Here is a 20551-nt window from a genome sequence, read left to right as displayed (position 1 = left end):
GCGGCGATCTGCTAGATGTGCGCACCTCCTCTCAAGCACCTTCGCCACTCCTTGAACTTCAGCCTCGTTCACTTGCACACGCCAGATCGCACTCTATCACGTCGCGTCCAGCAGCTCATGCTTGTCACTGTTCGTCACTTTGTGCGCCACCGTCACGCATCACGATCCAGAAAGACATAGTGAAATATTCTCATATATTATCATCCAAAACAACAACTCAGCAAAAGACCCTTGAAATATGTGCCTGCCATACTATCGTTCAATGTAAGACAGGAAGAGAAACCAAGAAAGATTAGGTATCGCGTCTATTCCTCGATTCCTTCAAGGTTTTGGGTAAGGCCTCTGGTGTATTTCGTCTTCCCCTTGTTCTTCTTATCATTCGGATTGCGCTTAGCTTTGTCGTCGAGGGCTGCATTACCTGGCGCTGAATTGCTGGCAGTCTTCCGGGAGCTGTAGATAGCGCCGGACACAGGGATTGGGGAAATGGCATCGCTCGCGTTTGACCGGTCCCAAAGTAAGTACTCTCTGTTACTGATCGCTTTCTGTAAGGCAGAATACATACTCACCAGCTCTTTGACATTATTGCCGCTCTGGGAAGTCTCACTGATTCTGGCTTCGATGTTTTTCAGTTCATCTAAGGCTCTTGTCTTGAGTTGAGTGTCTGTCAACGGAACTTTTTCGGCGTTGGCATCTTTGATCATATCCCAGGTGACCGTCTTACCCCAGTTCATAAGATCGTAAACTCTGTTCGGACCATCTTTGAAAACCGCCTTTGGATGGTCGGTACACTGTGGCGACTTTACAGAAAAAGAGTTCATACAGCGGACACGATGCGATTTTCCCTCATGATTTACGTATACCCACTCCAGGCAAAATCCAAAGATACCGCCCCGGAAAGCCTTCCGACTTTTGGCACCTCCCTCTGGCACATGGTGGGACGATTCGAACGAAACGCCTGTGGCACCGTTCATCACATTGTCATTCCAGTCACCGCCCTTCCAGACACGGACGGTCTTGGAGTAGAGGTCGTCGAGATTGCGGATTACATAGTCGTCGGGTTGCGGTTGCTCCATGAAGGTGAGTCGAAGAGGAATCGACTTTGCTTTCTTGTCACCCTTGTGGTCTCCTGAGGTCAACTTGCTTTTGGTTCTGTTGAAGCTAGGCATCTTAGGCTGTCTCTGTGTCGTCTAGTAGCTGAGCTTTGCTATGAATAGTACGATGAGTGGCTATGTGTTGTAGTTGAGAGCACGATGGGCCAGTATCCGTCCTTATGACTGATGTAACTCGGAGTGTCGGAAATTGGAAGGTTAGGTGAGGGCGTCGATGGGTTGCGGATGTAAAGACTCTAAGTATGTGTACGTTGTCAGGAAGTTAGTTTTGATTCTCGGTGGAGAGGTCGAGAAGCCAGTGGAGCGAGGTCTATGCCGGTCCTGTCTGGTAGGGCGCTGAGGGCCTTTGATATACTGTGAGGCGCAAGGGGTGAATTACAGCAGCTCGAAAAGAGCCGTGACAGTCATTCATGGTAAGGCTCGTGTAGGTTTCGAGAGCACTGTACGTGATTCACAAGGACCGCAAGAGACGGAAAGCCCCATACTAATACCGACATATTCATACTTGGCTATGTGTGAAAAACCATTGCATGTAAGAGTTTTTTTTGACGCCTGTCTCTGTTTCCGTATCTAGGCTGTCGGTTTCATGACATACAAAAGACCTCATTGGGACTGTTGCTTGGTATCATGTCGATTCTCTGCTTCGCCTCGCAGGACGTGGGACTACACGGTGGACGTGAACGATAGACCAAACGGGAACCTACCGTAAGCATAACGTAGAAGCTACACAATGTTGTTCCACTTCATGCTGAGGAAATTATATTGAGTGCTGTCTTTGTGAAAAAGCTCCGATAACGACCGTAGAAGTCCAGGTAGCTGCTCAGGCTTAGGGTATCAGCTCTTCTTCACTCATAGTTTTGCATTACGTGCGGTGCAACTCATCTTTTGAGCACTGACCTCACAGGAAGAGCGGTCTTGAAATATTATATTCACTCAGTGTGCCTGTGCCTTTCTTGCTATAAGATTCTTCCACACTGCGCCTTTATCTTCTTCCACTCTTTGTCTGACGTTGAGAACTCAACTTTGGAGACAGCAACGATCAAACTTTGAGTCGCACAATGATGTTTGGTCTCAAGAACAAGAAGCGCCTAAATGCCGCAACTACTGGCTTCTCTTCCGAACCCAAGCCTTCCGCGTCAACCCGTACTATTCAACGCAACTCATTCGAAAAGGTAGTTACTGCCGGCAAGAACCTCTGCTACAACCTTTCCGTCACCCTGACCCGCAAACCTTGTCGACAGACTTCGCCGATAAATCGGTCCACCTCAGCAAACCGCCCATCAAGCAACGCATCGACTGCCACAACATCCAACCAGAACTTAGACAACTGTGACGCGGGTTCGCTATGTCAAAAGTCTTCAAGCTCTACGTTACTAACTGAAAGTTCTCTCCTGGTTCTCGATTGTGGCGAGACGTTCTACGTGCCTGGCATCTCACCTTCTAGGTCCCACCTGGATACAGGACGAGCACCTATTCAGGAACCAAACGGTCTTTCAGTATCCTCAATGGAATCTGCCACGTCTTGGAACAACACCAAATCTTTGGACCAACCTGAAGAGGAAATTCCTGCGGTGCCAGAGCAGCTCTATGTCAAGAAAGGGATGAAAGATCGTTTGTGTCGACATCTCAAGGCTACTTACAAGAATTTAATCCTCCCACGATTGCTCCGTTTTGGTCGCAATTCCAGTAGATATGGCTCCGCTGTTGATGAAGATGCGCCACCCGCAATCAATGAGCCAGTCGACCAGTGCGAAACCGTGGATACTGATTCAGACGACGACGACGACGACGACGACGACGAAGAAGAAGAAGAAGAAGAAGAAGAAGAAGAAGAAGAAGAAGAAGGTGATGGCTCCCACCCACGTTGTGACTTCCAGACTATTGCAGCCATTTCCGATGCGAAGTACCATGAGCTCTTCAAGGCATGCAACCTGTTCCCTTCCGCCGATTGTGTAGCTGTAGTGCGTCGCGACAAAGGTGCATACAATGCGGCAACTTTTGTCGATGTCCTTGACGGTGGAAAAACCCATAAATTCGTGGTCCGCGTGCCTGGTCACGGAACACTTGAACACTGGACAGATGAAGATGCATACGTGTTAGAGCGCGAGGCCCAACTCATTGAGTACATTCGCAAGAACACTGCCGCGCCCGTCGCACAGGTTATCGACTATGCTACTGGCCACGAAAATGCGCTTGGCTTCCCTCACATTGTGATGACGATGCTGCCCGGTAAGCCTGCTTACACGCTCTGGTTTCCGGAAGGATACCCTTTTGTAGGGGACGACGATGTCTTCCGTGATGCGGACGTCCCCCCTCCCTACATCGAGAAAAGGCGCGTTACATTTCTACGCTCATTAGCGAAGGTAATGACACGTATCCAAAGCCTTGAGTTTGATGGCATTGGAGTGCCTGCCTTTGATAACGATGGGAGACTTACTGGCACTGGCCCTACATGTCATTTCAAGCGCGCGTCCGATGCTTCATTCAAACGTCAACCAGCGGCGACTACTCAGGAGTATCTCCAGGCTCGCATGAAATCCAAGGTGAAACATTTGGATGAGCAGCACGAGCTCGGTGATTTGGACGGCCTCCTTGAAAACCTTGGTATTCGAACCATCCTCAACCTGGTCTTTGCTCAACCTGCTTTCCATGGACCGGCCGGCGAAACTTTTACTATCCATCATAACGATCTTGATCTGCAAAACATTCTTGTCGATGAAGAAGGCAATGTAACCGGCATCATCGATTGGGACAATGCCATGTCTGCACCACGCTGCGTCGGTGCTTCAGCCGTTCCAAGGTTTCTACGCAACGATTGGTTCCCAGAGTGGGAATCCAGGCTGGAGGTCTCGCCATATATGGCATGGAACTACCATCACTACCGTGAGATCTATGCAGCGGCTCTGGTTGAGGCCGGCAACATCGAGGATGCCAAATACACAACTAAATCTGCCCTCTATCAAGCCGCTATCGCTACATGCACCGAAGGTGTGAGCGACTACGACTTCATACCGAAATTACTCCACGAGATTCCCCATTGTCGCGTCGATGCCAGTGACTTCTTAAAAGGTCTGGGCATGGGTGCTTGGCATTCAGCAATTCGCATGCTCGAGACACACTTCGCAAAGATATTCGAACCAGAGCTGCCTTCCGAAGGTCTACTTGAGGCGCTAGACGTCGAGCTCGAGATGCAGACCACTTGGTGGTCATGTTGTGATGAGCTTCTTAACCTTTACGAGGATGAAAAGACTGATGACGTTTCTCGATCGTCACACATCAACTATTGATAAAGATCGCAGCTGTTCTCGGAAACGAACACCCCTTGTCTTAGCATCACCTTACTGTAGAAGATGACGTTCGGCTCTATCACCAGTGCTTAATCAACGTGATACATACTCTAACTGAACTATTGGCGCATTCTTACATGCACTTGCTAGCTAGCAGCATCGACAACGATAACACAAAAGCCTCAGAGCTAGTACAGAGGGTCATTTCGGGTTCTTCTTCTTGAATGACTGCAGTTGTTCTGTCTTTGTACTTGGGGTCAGCGAGCATATACATATACATTGCATTTTCCTACGCGAAATCATAAAACACAAAAATGAATCAAAGGATCTCTCATTCACGACCCAAGATGCTTAGTGATGTGACGTAGTTGGAGCTGTACTCCTTCGCACCGAGCCTCGTGTTCTGCGTTGGTGAATAAGGATGGCTTGCTTTACCCATCAGGAACAGCCAGCTCAATGTGGAGCATTCCTACCAGTACGATCCAATTTTCGTTTAAAACACCAAAACCGCATTATGTATATATGAATAGATCACCTACGCTTCGTGATACATCAATCTACGCGGATTCTCCTAGATTCAACGCCGACGGTCCCGGTCATCGCGGCGATAGCGATCTCGACTCCTGTCCCGGCGGCTGTCACGGTGGCGATTTGGGCTACGACTTCGCTCTCGCCTGCGGTCATTGTACCGTCCATCATCGCCATCGCGACGTTCGCGCTTGGGACTCCGGCTACGATTCCGCTTGAAGCGGTCGTCATGGTATTCCTCCCTCCTCTCACGCCTCCGTGTATCGTCCCGTCGTCTATCCTTGCCGCTGTCCTTTGGACCTTGTGTAGTATCTTGTGCAACATCTCGGTCGACGACCAGATTGTTTACAACAGAATCTGACATGATCTGGCGCCCGGAGCCATCGCGATACTGCTTTTTCTTCTCGAGATTGTCGATACCACCAAAACCGCCAGCAGCCCGCCTCCTCTTCTTATTTGTAACATCCCGCCAATCGTCGGCTATCTTTGAAACGGACTGGGAGAAGTCAACATGTATGCGGTGGTCGTCGATCAGAACACCATCCATCTTGAAATAGGCCTGCTCGCAATCCTTCTGGTTGGTGTATTCAATGAAGGCGTATTGCAGGCTATCACCTGTACGCTTGTCTCTAATGACCTCACAGCTAAGGATCTTGCCAAATCGCGAAAAGATGAGCTCCAGATCTTCGTCTTGCGTCACTGGGTTGAGCTTGCAGACGAACAGCACGTTCTCAGGGGGTGCTACTTCGGCGAATGGCAGATCGCCAACCATCTCAAGCGTAAGTGCTTGTGCGCGCGCCTCACGTTCTCTGCGAACCTTTTCCAAGGCTTCTGGGTCATTGTCCTCGTCGAGGTTTTCATCGTATGCGACGCGGACGGTGGCGAGCTGCGCAGCCGAGGGCACGGGGCTCTCTGGTGGCTCGGCGAGGCCCGAGGGGTCGTCGTATGGATCATCGAGGACGACGGTGTGTAGTATGCGAATGTCTTTGAGTGGCTGTCCCTGATCGTCGATATATGCTGTGTTAATCTTGTCCAGTGTGTCAAACCCCTCTACGACTGTGCCGAATATGGCAGCTTTGCCGTCGAGGTAGTCGATGTTTTGTCCCAGGGTGATGATGAACTGGCTCCCAGCGAAGCGCTCGTCTGGATCTTCGGGATTGGGCGCGGTAGCCATGCTGACGGTCCCCATGTCGGCATGCCTGAGTTTCGGCCTGAACTCGGGCACGAACGTCTTCTTCGCTGGCTGGGCAGGGTCGAGCAAGCCCCATATTGAGCGGCCGCCGTCACTGTCTTTGGAACCGGGGCCGATGGGATCGCCAGTCTGGAAGGAGAAGTTTGGTTGGACGCTATGGACGGGGGCAAAGTTGTAGTACTTGACTTTGCAAAGCTTGAGGAAGCTAAGGCGACAAATTGTCAGTGTCTATTGTATGCTCAGCTTGGGAAGACAGCGGGATGGAGCATGCAGCATGCAGGTGCAAGAACCCAAGGCGCGTAGGGATTGGGCCGACTTACTTTTCACAGCATTTGGGCGCATCGTCGACCAACAGGTCGATGGTGATGTCGCCGAGTGACGTTTCCAGCAGCACAGACATGGTTTGGGTGGTGTCGTGCCGCAAACAAGTGTTTGTCGCAAATGTTCGTCAACGCGCGCGCGATAGCAGCGCCCGAGACCGCGTAGCCTTGCTGCTTAGTCACCATGACGTAACACTCGAACCGGCTTAGCTCCAGGTACTGTCGCCTTTCTCCATCTTCACGTCTCGCAAGCTGCGGAACCAATACTCTCTGGGCAACGTGTCCCAGCAGCCTTCAGGTCATCTCGCACTCCATTCCACATCACTTCTCATTCCCCACCACCCGCACACAAGGGTGGGGGTTGGACCAGACACCGCTGCTCCGACACATCGAATTAGAGACGCGCAAAAGCGACGCAGACTTCCGTGTCTGTCAAGCCTCGTCCAGAAATAGCAAGGGCATCTGGAATGAGCTTTAAGTACCTACAAGAGGCGGGCCGTTGAGTGTTACCCGGTGTCTGACAGCTATCCATGTCCAATGTTCGGGAAGCCGCTGCACTGCCTGCTGCACATCGATCCGAAATCCCCAGCCCCATCATGCCAGGGGTCTTCAGCCAACGAGCCATCTGCCACTTGTGCCAAAGTCTGTCGAGATGTGCACTAGGCATAGCTCCCCGTCGTCGGTTGCTGGAATTCTGGAAGCGGGCCTCTACTTCTCGCTTCGACCTGTTACCACCCGAAGCCTGACAGCTCGGATCCGTGAGCGAACCCATTGTTTCTATACTCATGTGCTATAACGTCGGCTCGTCGGCAAAACAACTCCACAGTCATCGCTGTGCATTAGCTCTCATGAGCTCTCCTATCTCATGGAGAAGACACAGCATGGCTGATAATTACAAGTGTGGTAACACCGTCACTATCAAAACGGTTCTTTAACACTTCGCTCGTGTATACTTGCACATACTATGTCTATAGACGCACAGAGACGATGGATCCGCGAGCCTTGTAAGCGGCCTGTCATCCCAGCCCCACGGACCTCCCACAGGTCATGGATATAATTCAACTTGCCACAGCTGTGCAACACCAAGTAACCACTGGTGCAAATCTTTGCTTACTGTAGGTTGAAAACTTTGATCAGCAAAGACTGCTTTATGATGATAGATCGTCTGTGGAGACTGTACATCAAAGTTTGCTTGCTCCTTGGCGTATTTCATGCTGCGCTCATTGGCTTGTCGGAAGAGGGATCGCGCCTTTTCATCGTAGGCTCATGGAAGGATCTCACTTCTAAAGCCGAAGCGCCATAGAGCTCTCGGCACTCCAGGGCGTGCTTGTCTCGACAGCCCGCTGATCCAAAATTTAAGCAGTCTGAAATCCGACTCATTAAACGCGCAACATCGTTTTAAGAAGCGCTATGTAGCATGTCTCTCAAGATCGGGCTTGGATGTAACGATCTAGAAGCCGGAACATCGTCAACAAGTACCGTATCGGTCAGCCTTGTCTGGAATAGGTATGTTACCCATCGGAACTCTTCCCCAGCTTTCCCCGTATACCCGTTCACCATGGGGCTATGAGGCACGCAAGCGGCAGCGTACGTTTTCCGGTGTGCAGGGCCGTTGAATAACTAGCCGTGAAGTTGTGTACTTCCTGCATGATCTCCAATGATCAAACCTATAGAGTTGGACAGATTGCAGGCAAATGACGTGATTATGGTTTTGAGCAGTGGACTTGATTCGGACTCAGGCCCACCAGCAACTTCCTTACGAAAGTGGCTGTCATCTGCAGGTACATTTCATTGCAAACCATTAGCACTCAATGCGGTTATTTGGACTAACAGAATATAGTCCATGGGATCAAACATGCCAATGCATATTTTGTGCGCTACTGAGCATCAACACTCGTAGATAGCAGCCTTTCCAAGACGACAGCCTTACATTGCCACTACGAAGTTCGCGCTTCAAAGATCGAGCGTATTCAACGATCTCAACACCCCTGCGAGTCTTGCTTATTCGTCATAGGTCGGGGCAGGCTGAATTACAGCATCAAATCCGTGCCTCATATCCCGGATCCGCGGTAGTACCACGCAGGTTACAAACATTTTGCGGCTGTTTGCCAAAGGCCACTCCTAGTCGATAACGTGGCCTGTTTGTAATAGGAGAGAAATCAGCGTTTGCCCGACTGACCTATTTGCTGAAGCCTCACAGCCGTATGGAGATCCCTTATGGGAAAAGTAGCGCCCATACCTTGAGCCTCCGTAGGTCTCTAGTCGGCTCTGGCGTTTGTTATGAAGCGGGTTCAGAACACTACCTAAGCGGTACCATGTTTCACCTGTCTTCTTCCCCACGGCGCTTGGATAACGCTCTCTTGGAAGCGCATGCTCAAGGCCCCTGTCACCTAGCGGTGACTGTATCGCGCATGCATGCATGCAGGTGTCCGAGGAGCTAACAGGATGGCCTTGTCAGTGGAAAGTACAAACAGTTCCGCGTTAAATGCTCTGATCGAAGATAATCATCCGCATTGCCCCAGCCACGTCAATCATTGAGCGAATCTTTCAAGCTAGTGTCACTACGCAAGAGACTCGTTTGGGCTATAAACGTAGTCCTGCCATCCGATCATCGTTTGATCTGCTCACCGGTCGATTACACCTTTCCGTGGAGCAATGCTCACGGTCCAGTCATTGCCTATTAAACATCCTTGACTCGAACATCGCATTTCGTGAACACTATCCGAGTCATCGCTAAGCGCAGTTTGTCAACAACCGTCGTTCTGCTTCTCGGTGTGATGCAAGTCGAACCCTCAAGTCAACTCGATCTCATAAGACTAACATACAATTGATTCGCCAGTATGTCAGTCATGGAGTACGACACCTCAAGACGCTGTTTGTCTCACAGCCTATCATACCCGAACTACACCTACGAACGTAATGCTCCGCTAGCGCTATCTCAAAGCACGAGAGAAAACCCGCGCGGTTATCCCATAGGCGGTATGCATAGCCGAGCTAGCATGGAAGATTCTTTGATGGGAACCGGGCCAGCGAGACGTCGCATTGCTGTAGCGGTAAGATAATGAGTGCTTCGAGATCAGTCGATACGTTCCTGCCGGACCGACAGACACAATCACCTCCCTTCTTGTCAAAGTTTTACTGACATACGATCCAGTGCGCACGGTGCCGCAAGAGAAAGATCCGATGCAGCGGTGATCCTGGAAATGGCACTGGTTGTGCAAACTGTCGACAGGCCGGGGTAGATCCAACGCATTGCCAATTTCACAGAGTACGTCAGACGATTACATTGCGTATATGTGCTAAGTCTGTCAGGTGGGATCCGACGCTGTTCATAAGGTGATAGATGACAGGAACATGGCTTATAGCCTTAGTGGTATGGCCAGTGGCATGGCTAGTGCGCACAACATGATGTCCGTTTACTCTACAGGAAGCAACAGCGCTCTTTATCAACGCCCGATATCGGCTCAGCAATACCAGCAGCTCGACACAAAGCCAATGTGCTCGTCAAATTGGACCATACCTTATTCCGATGACACGTCGCCAGTTGACGCTTACAGTCTTGAGCAATCTCAGGCATACATATCTCAGTCTACAGCAGTACCAAACACAAGCATGTATTCACCTTCATTTCGCTGGACTCAGCCGACGACAAAGGCTATCCAACAGGGCGGCATATACTTCGACCAGGGCTTGCATTTCCCTCATACAAACCATCGACTAGCTACGTCTTCGGATATATCCCCGCTCAATACCGGGGTGTCGTCTCTGCATTTGTCGTTACCCGAGAAGGCCCATACTCAACGACCCCTTCCTCTAGAATCCAGTGTACCTCGGAGGCAACTCCCAATGCCGCAGCCCAGTCCGGCACAGACCAATCGTAATGTTGTAGACCAGATGCAGGATGCTCGTCTTCGCTCTGCTCAGGCAATCGGCACCTCTGCTGTGGACAGTAGGACCTCATTCGCGAAACCTTCACTACCCTGGGCCAACGACAGTGAAAATCACACAAATGCATCCGCGGCCATACCGGCAGATGCCTTTACGCAAGCGATATCCCCAGTCGTGTCAGACAATGCGGAGAGTAGAATAGGCTATCTGCCGAACACAACATCCACTGCTGATGACACAATAACAACAACCACTGCATCCCATCTGGAGCTCAACTTCAGCACGTCTGGTCTCCTTGATGCGATGAGTGCACCAGCGCCAGCTACAAACTACTCTTATGTACGCGAAAGTCGTCAGATGGCACGACCAAGTTCCCAGACGAATCTATACAGCTATAGCCCCAGTTCTTCGTCAAAGCGAAACTCATTAAGTGGTGAGTCTGCGAGCGATTGCGCACTCGTAAGCGGTCATCGCTATACCCCTCTCAACCACTCTCAGTTGCAGAGCTCACCTGGAAATCGCAGCTTGCATCACGAGTCATACCAAAGCCGGAACGTGCAGCTCCATCGCACTTCCATGGGGAGCCTCAATAGCACTTACTGAGATACTCGTACCTGGTTGCATGACCGGTTGATCTCCATCCGTCAGCCCATTCATCCCATCTTTACTGCGATACACACGCCTTTCATCAGCAACCTGGCGTACTCAAAACGGCTTGACGATATGTCAATGTACAAGACCTTACAAGGACCGCATTCTCCCAGGAGAGTTTGAGTCCCCCGCGCATTACCTTCACGCATCCTGGACTCGGAACTCGGATTACCAAGCGCTTTGCAACTTCCATGAGCATATTTCTTGACCCAGTCACATTTGACTTTCGATGTTGTTCTCGCCGAACGGCAAGCCTTCCTCGGCTGAATTTGGCTCGTCTTTCTGTACTGCTTATATGATACTGCATTGTAACGCGATATGTTTGTCACACTGTTCTATATCATGTCACTTTATGTGTCATCGCCGGGCTACGACACAATACTTTATCGCACGGGCGGTTAATGTGTTTCATTGTATACCAACATCAGTATCATGTCTTTTGACCAAGACAAAACGCCAGGGCCACTCTTTAAGCACATCCCGCATCCTTATCAGGTTCACATTCTCTCACTATGGGGAAGACACATCGAAGCTTAGTATGTATACGATTGCGGCGCATGCGACACCACAAAAACATAGCCGGTCATGTACTGGATACTTTGTACTGATTAGCACAAGAGGGGTCGAGGACGAATAATGATAATCGTAACGAAATTTAACCCTATGGCTCCACCCTACAAAATGGGTAAGATGCTGCCACAGCTTGACACGCGTTGCTAAGCACCTCTCATGTCATTTGAAGAGAGTATGTGCGTCCTCACTTCTCTGAGGTATCTGCCTTAGCTGTATTACCATATTTTGACAGGCTACCCCTACCTTGCTGGCAGATACATTTGCTCGAGCCTAGTTTGCATGTCACCGACTTCAGAGATCTCCCTGCAGGACTCCCGAATAGGATACACACAGCTCCTCACGGAGACTAGACCACGAAGTCTTCTTTAGCAATACGCTCTCTGCCTCGTCCCGGTACACGCCAGAATACACACCGCCCTCATCTTCTGCACCAAACGCAGTAGACAAACGCGTTTCAGAAACGGGTCTCCGCTGCATCTGGACCCTGCTGCAAGGCAGATACAGGTATACCACCTTGTCCACGTTACACAAGTCTGCACACACAGAAGCACAAGGCCGGTCAGCAGGTGTCACACAGGATGTGCAGGAAAGAGCGTAGTATGGGGCTCCACATGCACACCGCACGCTCAGGGATCATGTTGGATAAATCGCATGTGCGCTGTGTGAGAGCGGTAATGGATGAGGAAAGGGGCCGATGGGCGGCATGGGCATTGTATGTGAATGGGGAAGAGATGCCGGTGATGGGCTGGTGTACAAAGGTGATGAGCAGCAAGCTAGAAGATGGCTTGTGGTATCGAAGGCTGTGACGTTGGTCTGGTTTGGGGTTGAGGAGGACGGACGAGCACTTGAAGGGTGCGTCGTGCTCCTCCACTAAGATCATTTGCCGCTAACGGACGCTAGGGTGTTGGGGGTGAAGGCTTTCGCTCAGCCTTGTCTTCCTTCGTCCTACACACTGCTCCTTTCCCGTCCAGCATCAGATATCTCTTAGTCAAGAAGAAAGGCCACACCGCTCAGTCACGATCGGTATAATGATAGAAAAATAGCGAATATGGCGTCACATCCAGGGCGCGAATGCTGTCAATCCATATATGTACGATAAGCCTACTCCAAACAGACACTTGTCTCTTCTCTTGTGTTCAGTAAGTGCTCATCGTAACACCCAACCTCCCTCCGTCATTAGCAAGTATCAGTCCATTACAGAAGCTGCCCGCCCGACTCGCAAGATACAATATTGTTCCACTCATTTCCTCTTCTCCCCCAAACCGACGTGCGGGGATAAAGTTCGGATCGTCGACGCTCTCCGTACTGGGATCTCTGCTCTCAATAATAGTATTGGCCATTTCTGAGGGAAAGACTAGTATATCTAATCAGCGGCAAGTCTCTAGAGTTGGGAGATTTGGAAGACGTGCATCCAGGTGCTAAAGCGTTAATCCGAATACCGTGCGGTGCAAGTCCCGTGCTAGCGTGTTTGACCATATGTGTGATGGCTGCTTTGCTCCCTGCGTATGCCGGCGCGCACTGCCACTCACGCAAAAAAGCGCCAACGCTAGATGTGATGATGACTTGTGACTGTATACTCGGTACCTTGCTGCCTTCTCCAAGTGGCTTACCAAAGCCACCATCCAGTGCATTCTTGTTCCCTGCATCCAATAACTCAAGGAAAGCGAACATGCTGAAGTATGTCGCAGTTGTGTTGACATGGAATGTCTGCGCAAATTCCTCCATGGCTGTGTCTTCGAATATGTTCTTTCGCAATTCTTGGACGCCGAGACCTGGCACGAAGCTTGATGTTGGACCTAGAATACCAGAATTTGCGACAAGTAGATTGATGAATCCGACATCTTTAGCGATGGTATCAACGGCGGCTTGTAGTGATTCTTTCGATGTTATGTCGCATTGCAGTGGGATAAGGCTTTCATGCTGTGCAGCTGCGAGTTCGAGTTTGTCTTTGCGGCGACCCAGAATGTATACTTTGGAAGCGCCTGCAGATACGAGAGCTTTGGCTATCATAAAACCAATACCTGGGTGCAATATTAGCGGTGCGACTAGAATCGTGGTTTGTTGAGGACTGCAGTGAGAACTCGAATCAGAACAAGATCATATGGAGATACGATACCTGTACCTCCGCCCGTGACAACAGCAATCATCTCCTGAACATGGAACAAGTTTAGAATATCCATTTCAGCGCTCGTGTACCACTCGGTCCTTCGCGAAGTGAGTAATCGTAACGCGAATGTTCTTGTACTATTGCTCTCAGCTCACCCCCTGTTTATTGATTGGTAATTCTACATATGATAAACCACTTGGAAACTATAAATGAAGTTACACATAACTTGGCAACGATGTTAAGCTTCAGAGTGGGATTGACGCTTGTAAGATGGTGAAGTGCGATAACGCCGCAAAATCCGACGGCGTCTCCAATGTCCATGCGTCGGCTTACGAAACCAGTGATCAAGATCGAGAAACGAACATCAGAGTAATCCGTGACGCTCTTTGATCAAATCTGCAGCCTAAATGCCGTTAGCAAAGATGGCTGTCATATAATCTCTATCGGTATCTTACCTTCTCTGCCCCAGCATATACACTAGCCTGTGGCCCACCACCAGCGACAAGAGGCCACGTGCTCGCATCTACTACGCTAATCCTGCGTGTTCCATAGACTCTGTTTTGCGGGTCGACAACACCACCGTCTTTCCTTGCCATCATAGCGGCCGTACAACATTGATGCGCGTTACTTGGCTCCAATGCTGCTTTGATACTCTCTTTGATGTCGTCCTCGTTTTCAATGCCTGGCGCGGGTGCTGTCTCGATAGGACCAAGGATAGCAAGATCAGGTGTGGCCATAAGTTCCCGGTTTTTCATATAGATGGCATACAATATATCAAGATCGGTCGAATCGGTGATTGCGCCATAGTCAATGAGTGGGGCATCGAGGACATTAGTAGATTTTATCTTGATAGATCCACGGCTAAAAGGACGCGTCATGTAGATACTTGTCTCTGGTCCAGTGTTCCATGACAAGCCACCCACAGCCTCCGTGTTGATGCCCTTGGTTATGATGGCACGCTGTTTCTCGTAACCAGCGAGTATGGATGGGTCGATATCTTTGCCCAGTATATCGGCAGGAGATATTGAAGCCGCTTTAGACATAATTGATACGGAGGCGTTTGTGAAGTTCGAAAGAGGCAGCTGAATGATTAGATTGCCAGTTGTACCAGTAAGGTCGTATGCGCTCGGCTTCCCCGTGTTATAGAGAACGCGTTGCTCCATGGCATATGTAGCGTTAGACTGCAAGGATCCACCGTTTGGAACGTGGTTGGACGTGTCTGGATCGATCAGTACTTCTATCTTCTCAAATTGGTAATTGGCTACGTACAATTGTAATTCACCTTCAGAACTAGATGATCCTGCAGGTTGCGACCGACGCCAGGGAGCTGGGAGATCGGCTCGATACCAAGATTCTTGAGATGAACTGGGTCACCAATCCCAGAGAGTTGTAGTATCTGTGGTGTATGTACGCTTCCAGCAGCTATAATGACTTCTCTGCTTGCTTGGACAGTACCTCTCGTACCATCGGAAGTGCTAATATGATCAACACCTACAGCGGTGAGATTTTCGAAAACGACACGCGATACTGCTGTATTCGGAAGGATGTGATAGTTCGGTCTTACAGCATCCCTGTCGTAGCGGTTGATGCGAGCTGAAGAACGCGTCTGTATTTTAGGATCGATAGAGCGAAGAAGGCGGAATACGCCTTGGGCGCGCCCACCGTTGGGATCCAAAGTCGGCTGGATACCCAAACTTAGTGCTCCATTGTACTTATTGGCTATACCGGCAGTCAGTTTTCAGTAACTAAAGTTGATTAACACCGGCTCACCACTTCCTGGGTAGTCGTACGGAGCATGACTGGCTTGCACCGGGCCGTCAGAGCCATGTATGGCGACGTCCCACGTAATGTTATGACGTCCCGCATATTCTGCATCTGGTGCTGTAAAGGTCTCACTCTGATTCAGGTCAGCGTCATGTTTCGAGACCCAGGAGACCATATACCTTCTTGAAATACGGAAGCAGATCGAACCAACCCCAGCCCGTCGCCCCCAGCTCCTCCCACGCGTTGTAAAGCTCAGCATCCGATCGATGGAAGAACATCGCATTGACTACAGACCCACCACCCACAACTCTACCACATGGCACACCAAATGACGCATTGTTAAGCGCGGTTTGTGGTGTACTCATTAATGGTAGCCAGAGGTACGGTACTGGGAAATATGCGCCAGGGATCATGACGCCGTCCTCTTTCAAGTCGAAAGGGCCATATTCGATGACCAGTACAGTAACTGTTGCTAAAAGTTAACTGAAACATCTTGGAGATTGGGTGTGATCTACCATCTGGATTCTCCGTCAAGCGATCTGCAACGGTAAGCCCTGCAATACCACCGCCGACGATGACAAAATCATAGGTCGTCTCATTGGTGAACTGCCTCGCATCGACGACCTTGGCAGTGCGTCCAAGATGTGAGCGAGCCTGCACGATCATCGCACAACACAAGGCGAGGACAGTCAGTAGCAGCATTTTCAGATGCTGGAAGGTAAGGAAGGATGAACATGTTGGAGGGGAGTAGCAGACAAGTGATCTTATCAAAAATCAACCTAGCCATAAAGTATTGGATGTGCATACATGAAGATCCAGGAGTTACTTCCAAGCGACCTGTAGGCCCTGTTTTCCCACGCAATTATGGCAAGAACGGAATAGATTGCTTGCTGTAATTCATTGGTCGTTGCTACTATGGCGGACCGGGCCCCTGGCTCGCCTGTCCTTGCACATGGAGCGCTAGAGGGGAGAAACGTTGTGAACGGTGTCCATGCATCGTTCTTGCTCGCGAAAGGAGGTGGATATACAGGACATACAAGGCAGGTAGGAGGAGCCAACGGTTGTGAGGGCTGAGCCATGTTGGAGTGTTAGTCTGTGTCTGTGCGACTTCACGTCGTCATAGTTTCCCAGCCCAGTCGCGTCGCGTATCCTTCGACTCGATCGATCACGCGTCAGCCTTATGGAACCCGGTCTAACACTACAGGCGTCCACATGTAGCCATTGCAGAGATCGCAACAGAGTTGTAGACATCTATGCGCGGTTCCGTAATCAGCCGAGCGACACAAACCAAGATTCACGACCATATCTAGGTACTTCCACACAGCCGTCGCAACCATGCCAACAGGAAGCGCAGGCACACATGTCAGGCATCGAACGTCAACGTCGGCCACGCTGCGCTTACAGCGCCCATATTTCCGTAACATGCTGTCATGAAAGCATACATGTACGAGGCAGATTGATGGCCTCGTGGGGCTAGATGCCCAAGGCGCTTAAGACATCACCACAGCGATGACGCACCAGGTAGGAAAAGGACCTACACAGATGCTCACATACATAGTGCGTAACCGCAACCTAGCTTCCAGGCAATTCTACGAGCATTGGAAAGAAATACAGGCGCCGAAAGTAGGTCCTTAAACAGAGCAACATGGTATTGTACAATACCAGGAAGTACGTACTTGCTTCTTAATATCCCTTCATCCATTACCTCGACGCTGACACTTGTGCTTGCAGATCCACACCTCCGGCTCTATGCTCCGCATTCCCTCCACCACCTCGGCGCCGAACGCCACATCTGATTCCTCGCTACTCACCACATCTGTAGAGTTCGATGGCATTGCCACGTTCCTCGCACCAAGTCTAGAACGATTTACGCGTGTATTTACAGATTCATATCATGTTGAAATAGTCAGGCTGGATAAGCAGGTCCTCTTAGATAGAAAAAGGGCTGGGTGGCAGAGTTGTTGCGAGCGTCTCAGAGAAGATCGTCTGTATGGTACAAGAAGGTAAACTGGTGACTTTTACATAACTACATGAATGGGTAGCTGGGCATCATTGGACTGAGTCGCAGTAGAGGTGAGCAAGATACAAAAAGGCACGGACACTCTTCAAGTTCTCAATCTTGCGAGATATTGCTGAGCATATAAGAGCTCTCTCAAAAACGCCATATATCTAAATGCTGAAAACACCCTCGGACCTGCCACCCCATCATCATCGCATCTTAGTCATAAATATCATAAAGAATCTATGTCACACAACGCCAGAAACATCTAATCCAAGCTCTGGATCTGCACCTTGATGCAACCAGTCTTGGGATCCGCAGCGGTCTTGAACGCCTCAACCGCATCCTCCAACTTGAACCTATGAGTGACAAGCTTGCTCAGATCAATGACACCGCTCTTATATAACCGGATGGCCTTGGGCCATGTGTTGCAGTATCGGTACTGGAACTGCAGATCTACCTCCCGGGTGCTCAATCTCATGAAAGGAATCTTCATCTCGTTCTTGCCGACACCGATAACGAAGACCTTGCCGCCAAACTTTACAGTCTGAATACAAGCGTTGATGGAACTTTCAACACCAGTGCACTCCATGGCATGCGAGGGCTCAACACCATCTGTGAGTTTGAGGATGGCATCTTGGAAGTCGGTGGGTGAGTGGCTGAATTCCACTTTGTGGGTAAGAACGCCTGGGACTAGCGATTTGGCAAAGTCAAGACGGCCTTGATCAATGTCGGTTATAACAATGGGAGTCGCGCCTGCTGCTTGGCAGCAGAGAAGAGTTACGAGACCGATCGGACCAGCGCCACAAACGATGACTGGGTCACCAAGGCGGACGTTTGCACGGTCCATTCCTGCGAGGGCCACGGAGAGAGGCTCAAGCATGGCGCCGTCCTCGAAAGTCATGCTGTCGGGGAGCTTGTGGCACCACATTGCTGGATGCTTGAGGTAACGACGCAAAAGACCGGTGACGGGAGGAGTGGAGAGGAACTGTACGCGCTCGCAGCCGTTGTAGCGACCTGTAAGGCACGGCTCGCATTCACCACAGATGATGTTGGGTTCGATGGCTACACGGTCGCCAGGCTTGAGGTTTGTTACTGAGGGGTGGCAGGCCATAACTGTGCCGGCGGATTCGTGACCCAGGACGTGAGTGTCCTCGACTATCATAGGACCAATGCAACCCTGAGAATGTTGTTAGCACATGCCAATGCTCTATCCGCGCCCTGTTTCGAGGCAAAAAAAATCAGAACATACAGCATGCCAGAAGTGGATGTCACTACCGCAGATACCGGTGCTCTTGACATTGAGAAGAACCTCTCCTGGCTTCAGGTCTCCACCTCTTTGCACTTCCTCCAAACTCGGTTCCGCCTCCGCGACCCAAAGATCGTGCGCGGGGTTCGTGTAAACACCAATGTTCGCCTTGGTTGAGAACTTGACATCAGTGCCATTCGACTTGCTGACGCCGTTTATCGCTGCTGGCGCAGCCTCAGTGCTTGTGCCGTTCATCTTCGGTTTCTCTTCGATGTTGAGTACGTTTTTGATCTCCGAGGCCCAGCTGTGGAAGAGGGGAAGAGATGCCATTGAACGAACGAAAGAGAACTATAAAGCAGGGAAGGAAGGAAGGAAGGTCCGATTGAAAACCAAAGGTAAACAAATGGGGGACGTCCAGGTCAATAGATCACCTGGCCTCAAACTTCTTTACCGCGGCCCTTCTTTTCTGCCTGCAGTTATCAATCTAGCTTCCGCTGCTACCCAGACTTTACCCTTCCGCTCCTTCACAATTGGTGCGGGGCATTTGTGAATAATACCTCCATTCATTCAAACGTCACCCCCGAAAAGGACCAACCCCACACACCGCCTCCAGAAAACAACTTTCCACGAATGGGAGTGCGTGCAAGTCCGCAACCCAAGCGCAGTACCGGCTTCCGAGTCAGGCAGTTCCGTGCGAAAGCGTAGAAGGGGTCCAGCTGCAGGCTGCGCGTACTAACTGCAACTATACTGCATACGGTAGCGCAGCCTACACCGAACCCCGAGCCTAGGTCACGAAGACAGATTTCACGATGTTGGAGACGTGGTGTTGAGTGGATTAGGCTTGGAAATTGTCGGAGTCTCGGCTCGTGACCGACTACGAACGTGGAAGCTGGTCGGCATTTGACCGATTGAGAGGTCTAGATGCGTCCGTTGGACTGCAACGCAGCGGCGATGGAAGGACTAATATGTCACGTTTGCGCAAGCATATCGTCCGACATTCTTGTTCGCTTTTGCTGAGTCGTGTGTCGCTCGTGGAGAAATCGGACGCGCAACACAGCGTCGCGCAGACTTCGGAACGTTACCTACAGACCTCATCTTCGTTCATCTCAAGGCGTACCTTGTCCATCGATCAGCAAGACGCATAGAGCCACCACAGCCTATAGAGCTAACTGCGCCGTATGCACATCAGACGAGCCGTCCCTGTTCCCATCGACACGCGGTCGTGCTGGAAGGCTGCGCCGCAATTTGTGGCGATGTTAGGACGCGAATCGCGCTATCGATGGCTATATACAGAACAAAACCCATAATCTACATCAACGTGGACACTTTCGAAAAAGTAGTGGTAAAGCATCGACCTTGGACAGCGGAGGTCGCGCGCGCGTACATGAATCGGCTTGAGACAGGCGGCCTTACGCCTTTGCGATTCTTCGTCCTTCATCCTATCGACCCATTGTCGCACCGCTCTATTTTCTGACCTTTTGGGCCTGAGCATTCGTTATTTGCTCGCAAAGATGGACTTGGTACGTGGAGAATTGACGCAATAATTAAGCTGGCTTGATGAGCATGTGTGCATGCTTCGTGTTTCATCATGCGCTGGGTCGGAAGGACCAGATACCGAGGCGAGGCTGTAGGGAGGCGAGGCGAACAGAGGTGTGCATGAGTGCAAGAGGGTTGATTGAAAGATACCAGAGTGGACTGAGAATGGTTCGATGGTTCTCATTGGAATCTGCTGAGACATTCGTAGTAATATTCGTCTCCATATCGTCTCAACATGCATCACGATATCCATTAGGTGTTGTCAGCCCAACATACACATCGAGTTTCATATCAACATCAATTCGAGTACAATAGAGGATTCGAAAATAATTCTTTGTTTGAATCCGC

General features: G+C 50.4%; 9 protein-coding genes across 9 annotated transcripts; 4 read left to right on the top strand and 5 right to left on the bottom strand.

The window, feature by feature from the left end:
* Positions 1-283: 283 nt before the first annotated feature.
* On the bottom strand, positions 284-1481 carry CC77DRAFT_974232 (hypothetical protein). Its single transcript, XM_018535890.1, has 3 exons — positions 563-1481; positions 419-504; positions 284-368 (listed from the first exon to the last, which is right to left on the bottom strand). The coding sequence occupies exons 1-3, from the start codon at positions 1164-1166 to the stop codon at positions 306-308; spliced, it is 753 nt and encodes a 250-aa protein (XP_018380444.1). The 5' UTR covers positions 1167-1481; the 3' UTR covers positions 284-305.
* A 1439-nt stretch (positions 1482-2920) lies between these two features.
* On the top strand, positions 2921-3436 carry CC77DRAFT_897180 (hypothetical protein; the record flags this gene model as incomplete). The annotated part of the gene is made up of 1 exon (XM_018533544.1): positions 2921-3436. A coding segment is annotated over one exon (516 nt), but the record flags the coding sequence as incomplete, so codon positions are not given.
* A 363-nt stretch (positions 3437-3799) lies between these two features.
* CC77DRAFT_899511 (hypothetical protein) lies at positions 3800-4366 on the top strand (the record flags this gene model as incomplete). Its single annotated transcript, XM_018533563.1, has 1 exon — positions 3800-4366. A coding segment is annotated over one exon (567 nt), but the record flags the coding sequence as incomplete, so codon positions are not given.
* A 607-nt stretch (positions 4367-4973) lies between these two features.
* CC77DRAFT_1099543 (cyclophilin-like protein) lies at positions 4974-6551 on the bottom strand (the record flags this gene model as incomplete). Its single annotated transcript, XM_018530013.1, has 2 exons — positions 6437-6551; positions 4974-6321 (listed from the first exon to the last, which is right to left on the bottom strand). The coding sequence occupies exons 1-2, from the start codon at positions 6514-6516 to the stop codon at positions 4974-4976; spliced, it is 1428 nt and encodes a 475-aa protein (XP_018380441.1). The 5' UTR covers positions 6517-6551.
* Positions 6552-9037: 2486 nt separating this feature from the next.
* Positions 9038-11066, top strand: CC77DRAFT_488318 (hypothetical protein). Its single transcript, XM_018531890.1, has 4 exons — positions 9038-9215; positions 9276-9489; positions 9591-9704; positions 9749-11066. The coding sequence occupies exons 2-4, from the start codon at positions 9277-9279 to the stop codon at positions 10925-10927; spliced, it is 1506 nt and encodes a 501-aa protein (XP_018380440.1). The 5' UTR covers positions 9038-9215; position 9276; the 3' UTR covers positions 10928-11066.
* Positions 11067-12680: 1614 nt separating this feature from the next.
* On the bottom strand, positions 12681-13734 carry CC77DRAFT_1054482 (short-chain dehydrogenase). Its single transcript, XM_018527799.1, has 2 exons — positions 12958-13734; positions 12681-12902 (listed from the first exon to the last, which is right to left on the bottom strand). Exons 1-2 carry the CDS (start codon positions 13556-13558, stop codon positions 12685-12687), a joined length of 819 nt encoding a protein of 272 aa, XP_018380439.1. The 5' UTR covers positions 13559-13734; the 3' UTR covers positions 12681-12684.
* Positions 13735-13907: 173 nt separating this feature from the next.
* On the bottom strand, positions 13908-16554 carry CC77DRAFT_1000270 (choline dehydrogenase-like protein). The gene is made up of 6 exons (XM_018523122.1): positions 15935-16554; positions 15599-15885; positions 15426-15552; positions 14925-15374; positions 14111-14874; positions 13908-14058 (listed from the first exon to the last, which is right to left on the bottom strand). The coding sequence occupies exons 1-6, from the start codon at positions 16119-16121 to the stop codon at positions 14020-14022; spliced, it is 1854 nt and encodes a 617-aa protein (XP_018380438.1). The 5' UTR covers positions 16122-16554; the 3' UTR covers positions 13908-14019.
* A 447-nt stretch (positions 16555-17001) lies between these two features.
* Positions 17002-17556, top strand: CC77DRAFT_488249 (hypothetical protein). The gene is made up of 2 exons (XM_018531889.1): positions 17002-17087; positions 17151-17556. The coding sequence occupies exon 2, from the start codon at positions 17169-17171 to the stop codon at positions 17424-17426; it is 258 nt and encodes an 85-aa protein (XP_018380437.1). The 5' UTR covers positions 17002-17087; positions 17151-17168; the 3' UTR covers positions 17427-17556.
* A 130-nt stretch (positions 17557-17686) lies between these two features.
* Positions 17687-18922, bottom strand: CC77DRAFT_947634 (sorbitol dehydrogenase; the record flags this gene model as incomplete). Its single annotated transcript, XM_018535153.1, has 2 exons — positions 17687-18598; positions 18671-18922. The coding sequence occupies 2 exons, from the start codon at positions 18920-18922 to the stop codon at positions 17687-17689; spliced, it is 1164 nt and encodes a 387-aa protein (XP_018380436.1).
* Positions 18923-20551: the final 1629 nt, after the last annotated feature.

This window comes from Alternaria alternata (genome assembly GCF_001642055.1).
Source record: "Alternaria alternata strain SRC1lrK2f unplaced genomic scaffold CC77scaffold_28, whole genome shotgun sequence".
Classification (NCBI taxonomy): Eukaryota; Fungi; Ascomycota; class Dothideomycetes; order Pleosporales; family Pleosporaceae; genus Alternaria; species Alternaria alternata.
The sequence above is the reverse complement of the archived record's forward strand: the minus strand, read 5'-3'. Positions and strand labels throughout refer to the sequence as shown.

Bases quoted from the DNA above. Each gene is read 5' to 3' on its own strand.
- CC77DRAFT_974232 (XM_018535890.1), bottom strand. From the start codon at position 1,166: ATGCCTAGCTTCAACAGAACCAAAAGCAAGTTGACCTCAGGAGACCAC. The intron at 505-562 runs GTATGTATTCTG...ACTTTGGGACCG, and splicing joins TAATGTCAAAGAGCTGGTGA to GTCAAACGCGAGCGATGCCA. The intron at 369-418 runs GTAATGCAGCCC...AATGATAAGAAG, and splicing joins TGCCAGCAATTCAGCGCCAG to AACAAGGGGAAGACGAAATA.
- CC77DRAFT_488318 (XM_018531890.1), top strand. From the start codon at position 9,277: ATGTCAGTCATGGAGTACGACACCTCAAGACGCTGTTTGTCTCACAGC. The intron at 9,490-9,590 runs GTAAGATAATGA...CATACGATCCAG, and splicing joins GACGTCGCATTGCTGTAGCG to TGCGCACGGTGCCGCAAGAG. The intron at 9,705-9,748 runs GTACGTCAGACG...TAAGTCTGTCAG, and splicing joins CGCATTGCCAATTTCACAGA to GTGGGATCCGACGCTGTTCA.
- CC77DRAFT_1054482 (XM_018527799.1), bottom strand. From the start codon at position 13,558: ATGATAGCCAAAGCTCTCGTATCTGCAGGCGCTTCCAAAGTATACATT. The intron at 12,903-12,957 runs GCACGTCTTCCA...TAGATATACTAG, and splicing joins TAACGCTTTAGCACCTGGAT to TCTTTCCCTCAGAAATGGCC.
- CC77DRAFT_1000270 (XM_018523122.1), bottom strand. From the start codon at position 16,121: ATGCTGCTACTGACTGTCCTCGCCTTGTGTTGTGCGATGATCGTGCAG. The intron at 14,875-14,924 runs GTACGTAGCCAA...TGATCGATCCAG, and splicing joins TCTGAAGGTGAATTACAATT to ACACGTCCAACCACGTTCCA. The intron at 14,059-14,110 runs GTAAGATACCGA...AACGGCATTTAG, and splicing joins TATATGCTGGGGCAGAGAAG to GCTGCAGATTTGATCAAAGA.
- CC77DRAFT_488249 (XM_018531889.1), top strand. From the start codon at position 17,169: ATGCTCCGCATTCCCTCCACCACCTCGGCGCCGAACGCCACATCTGAT.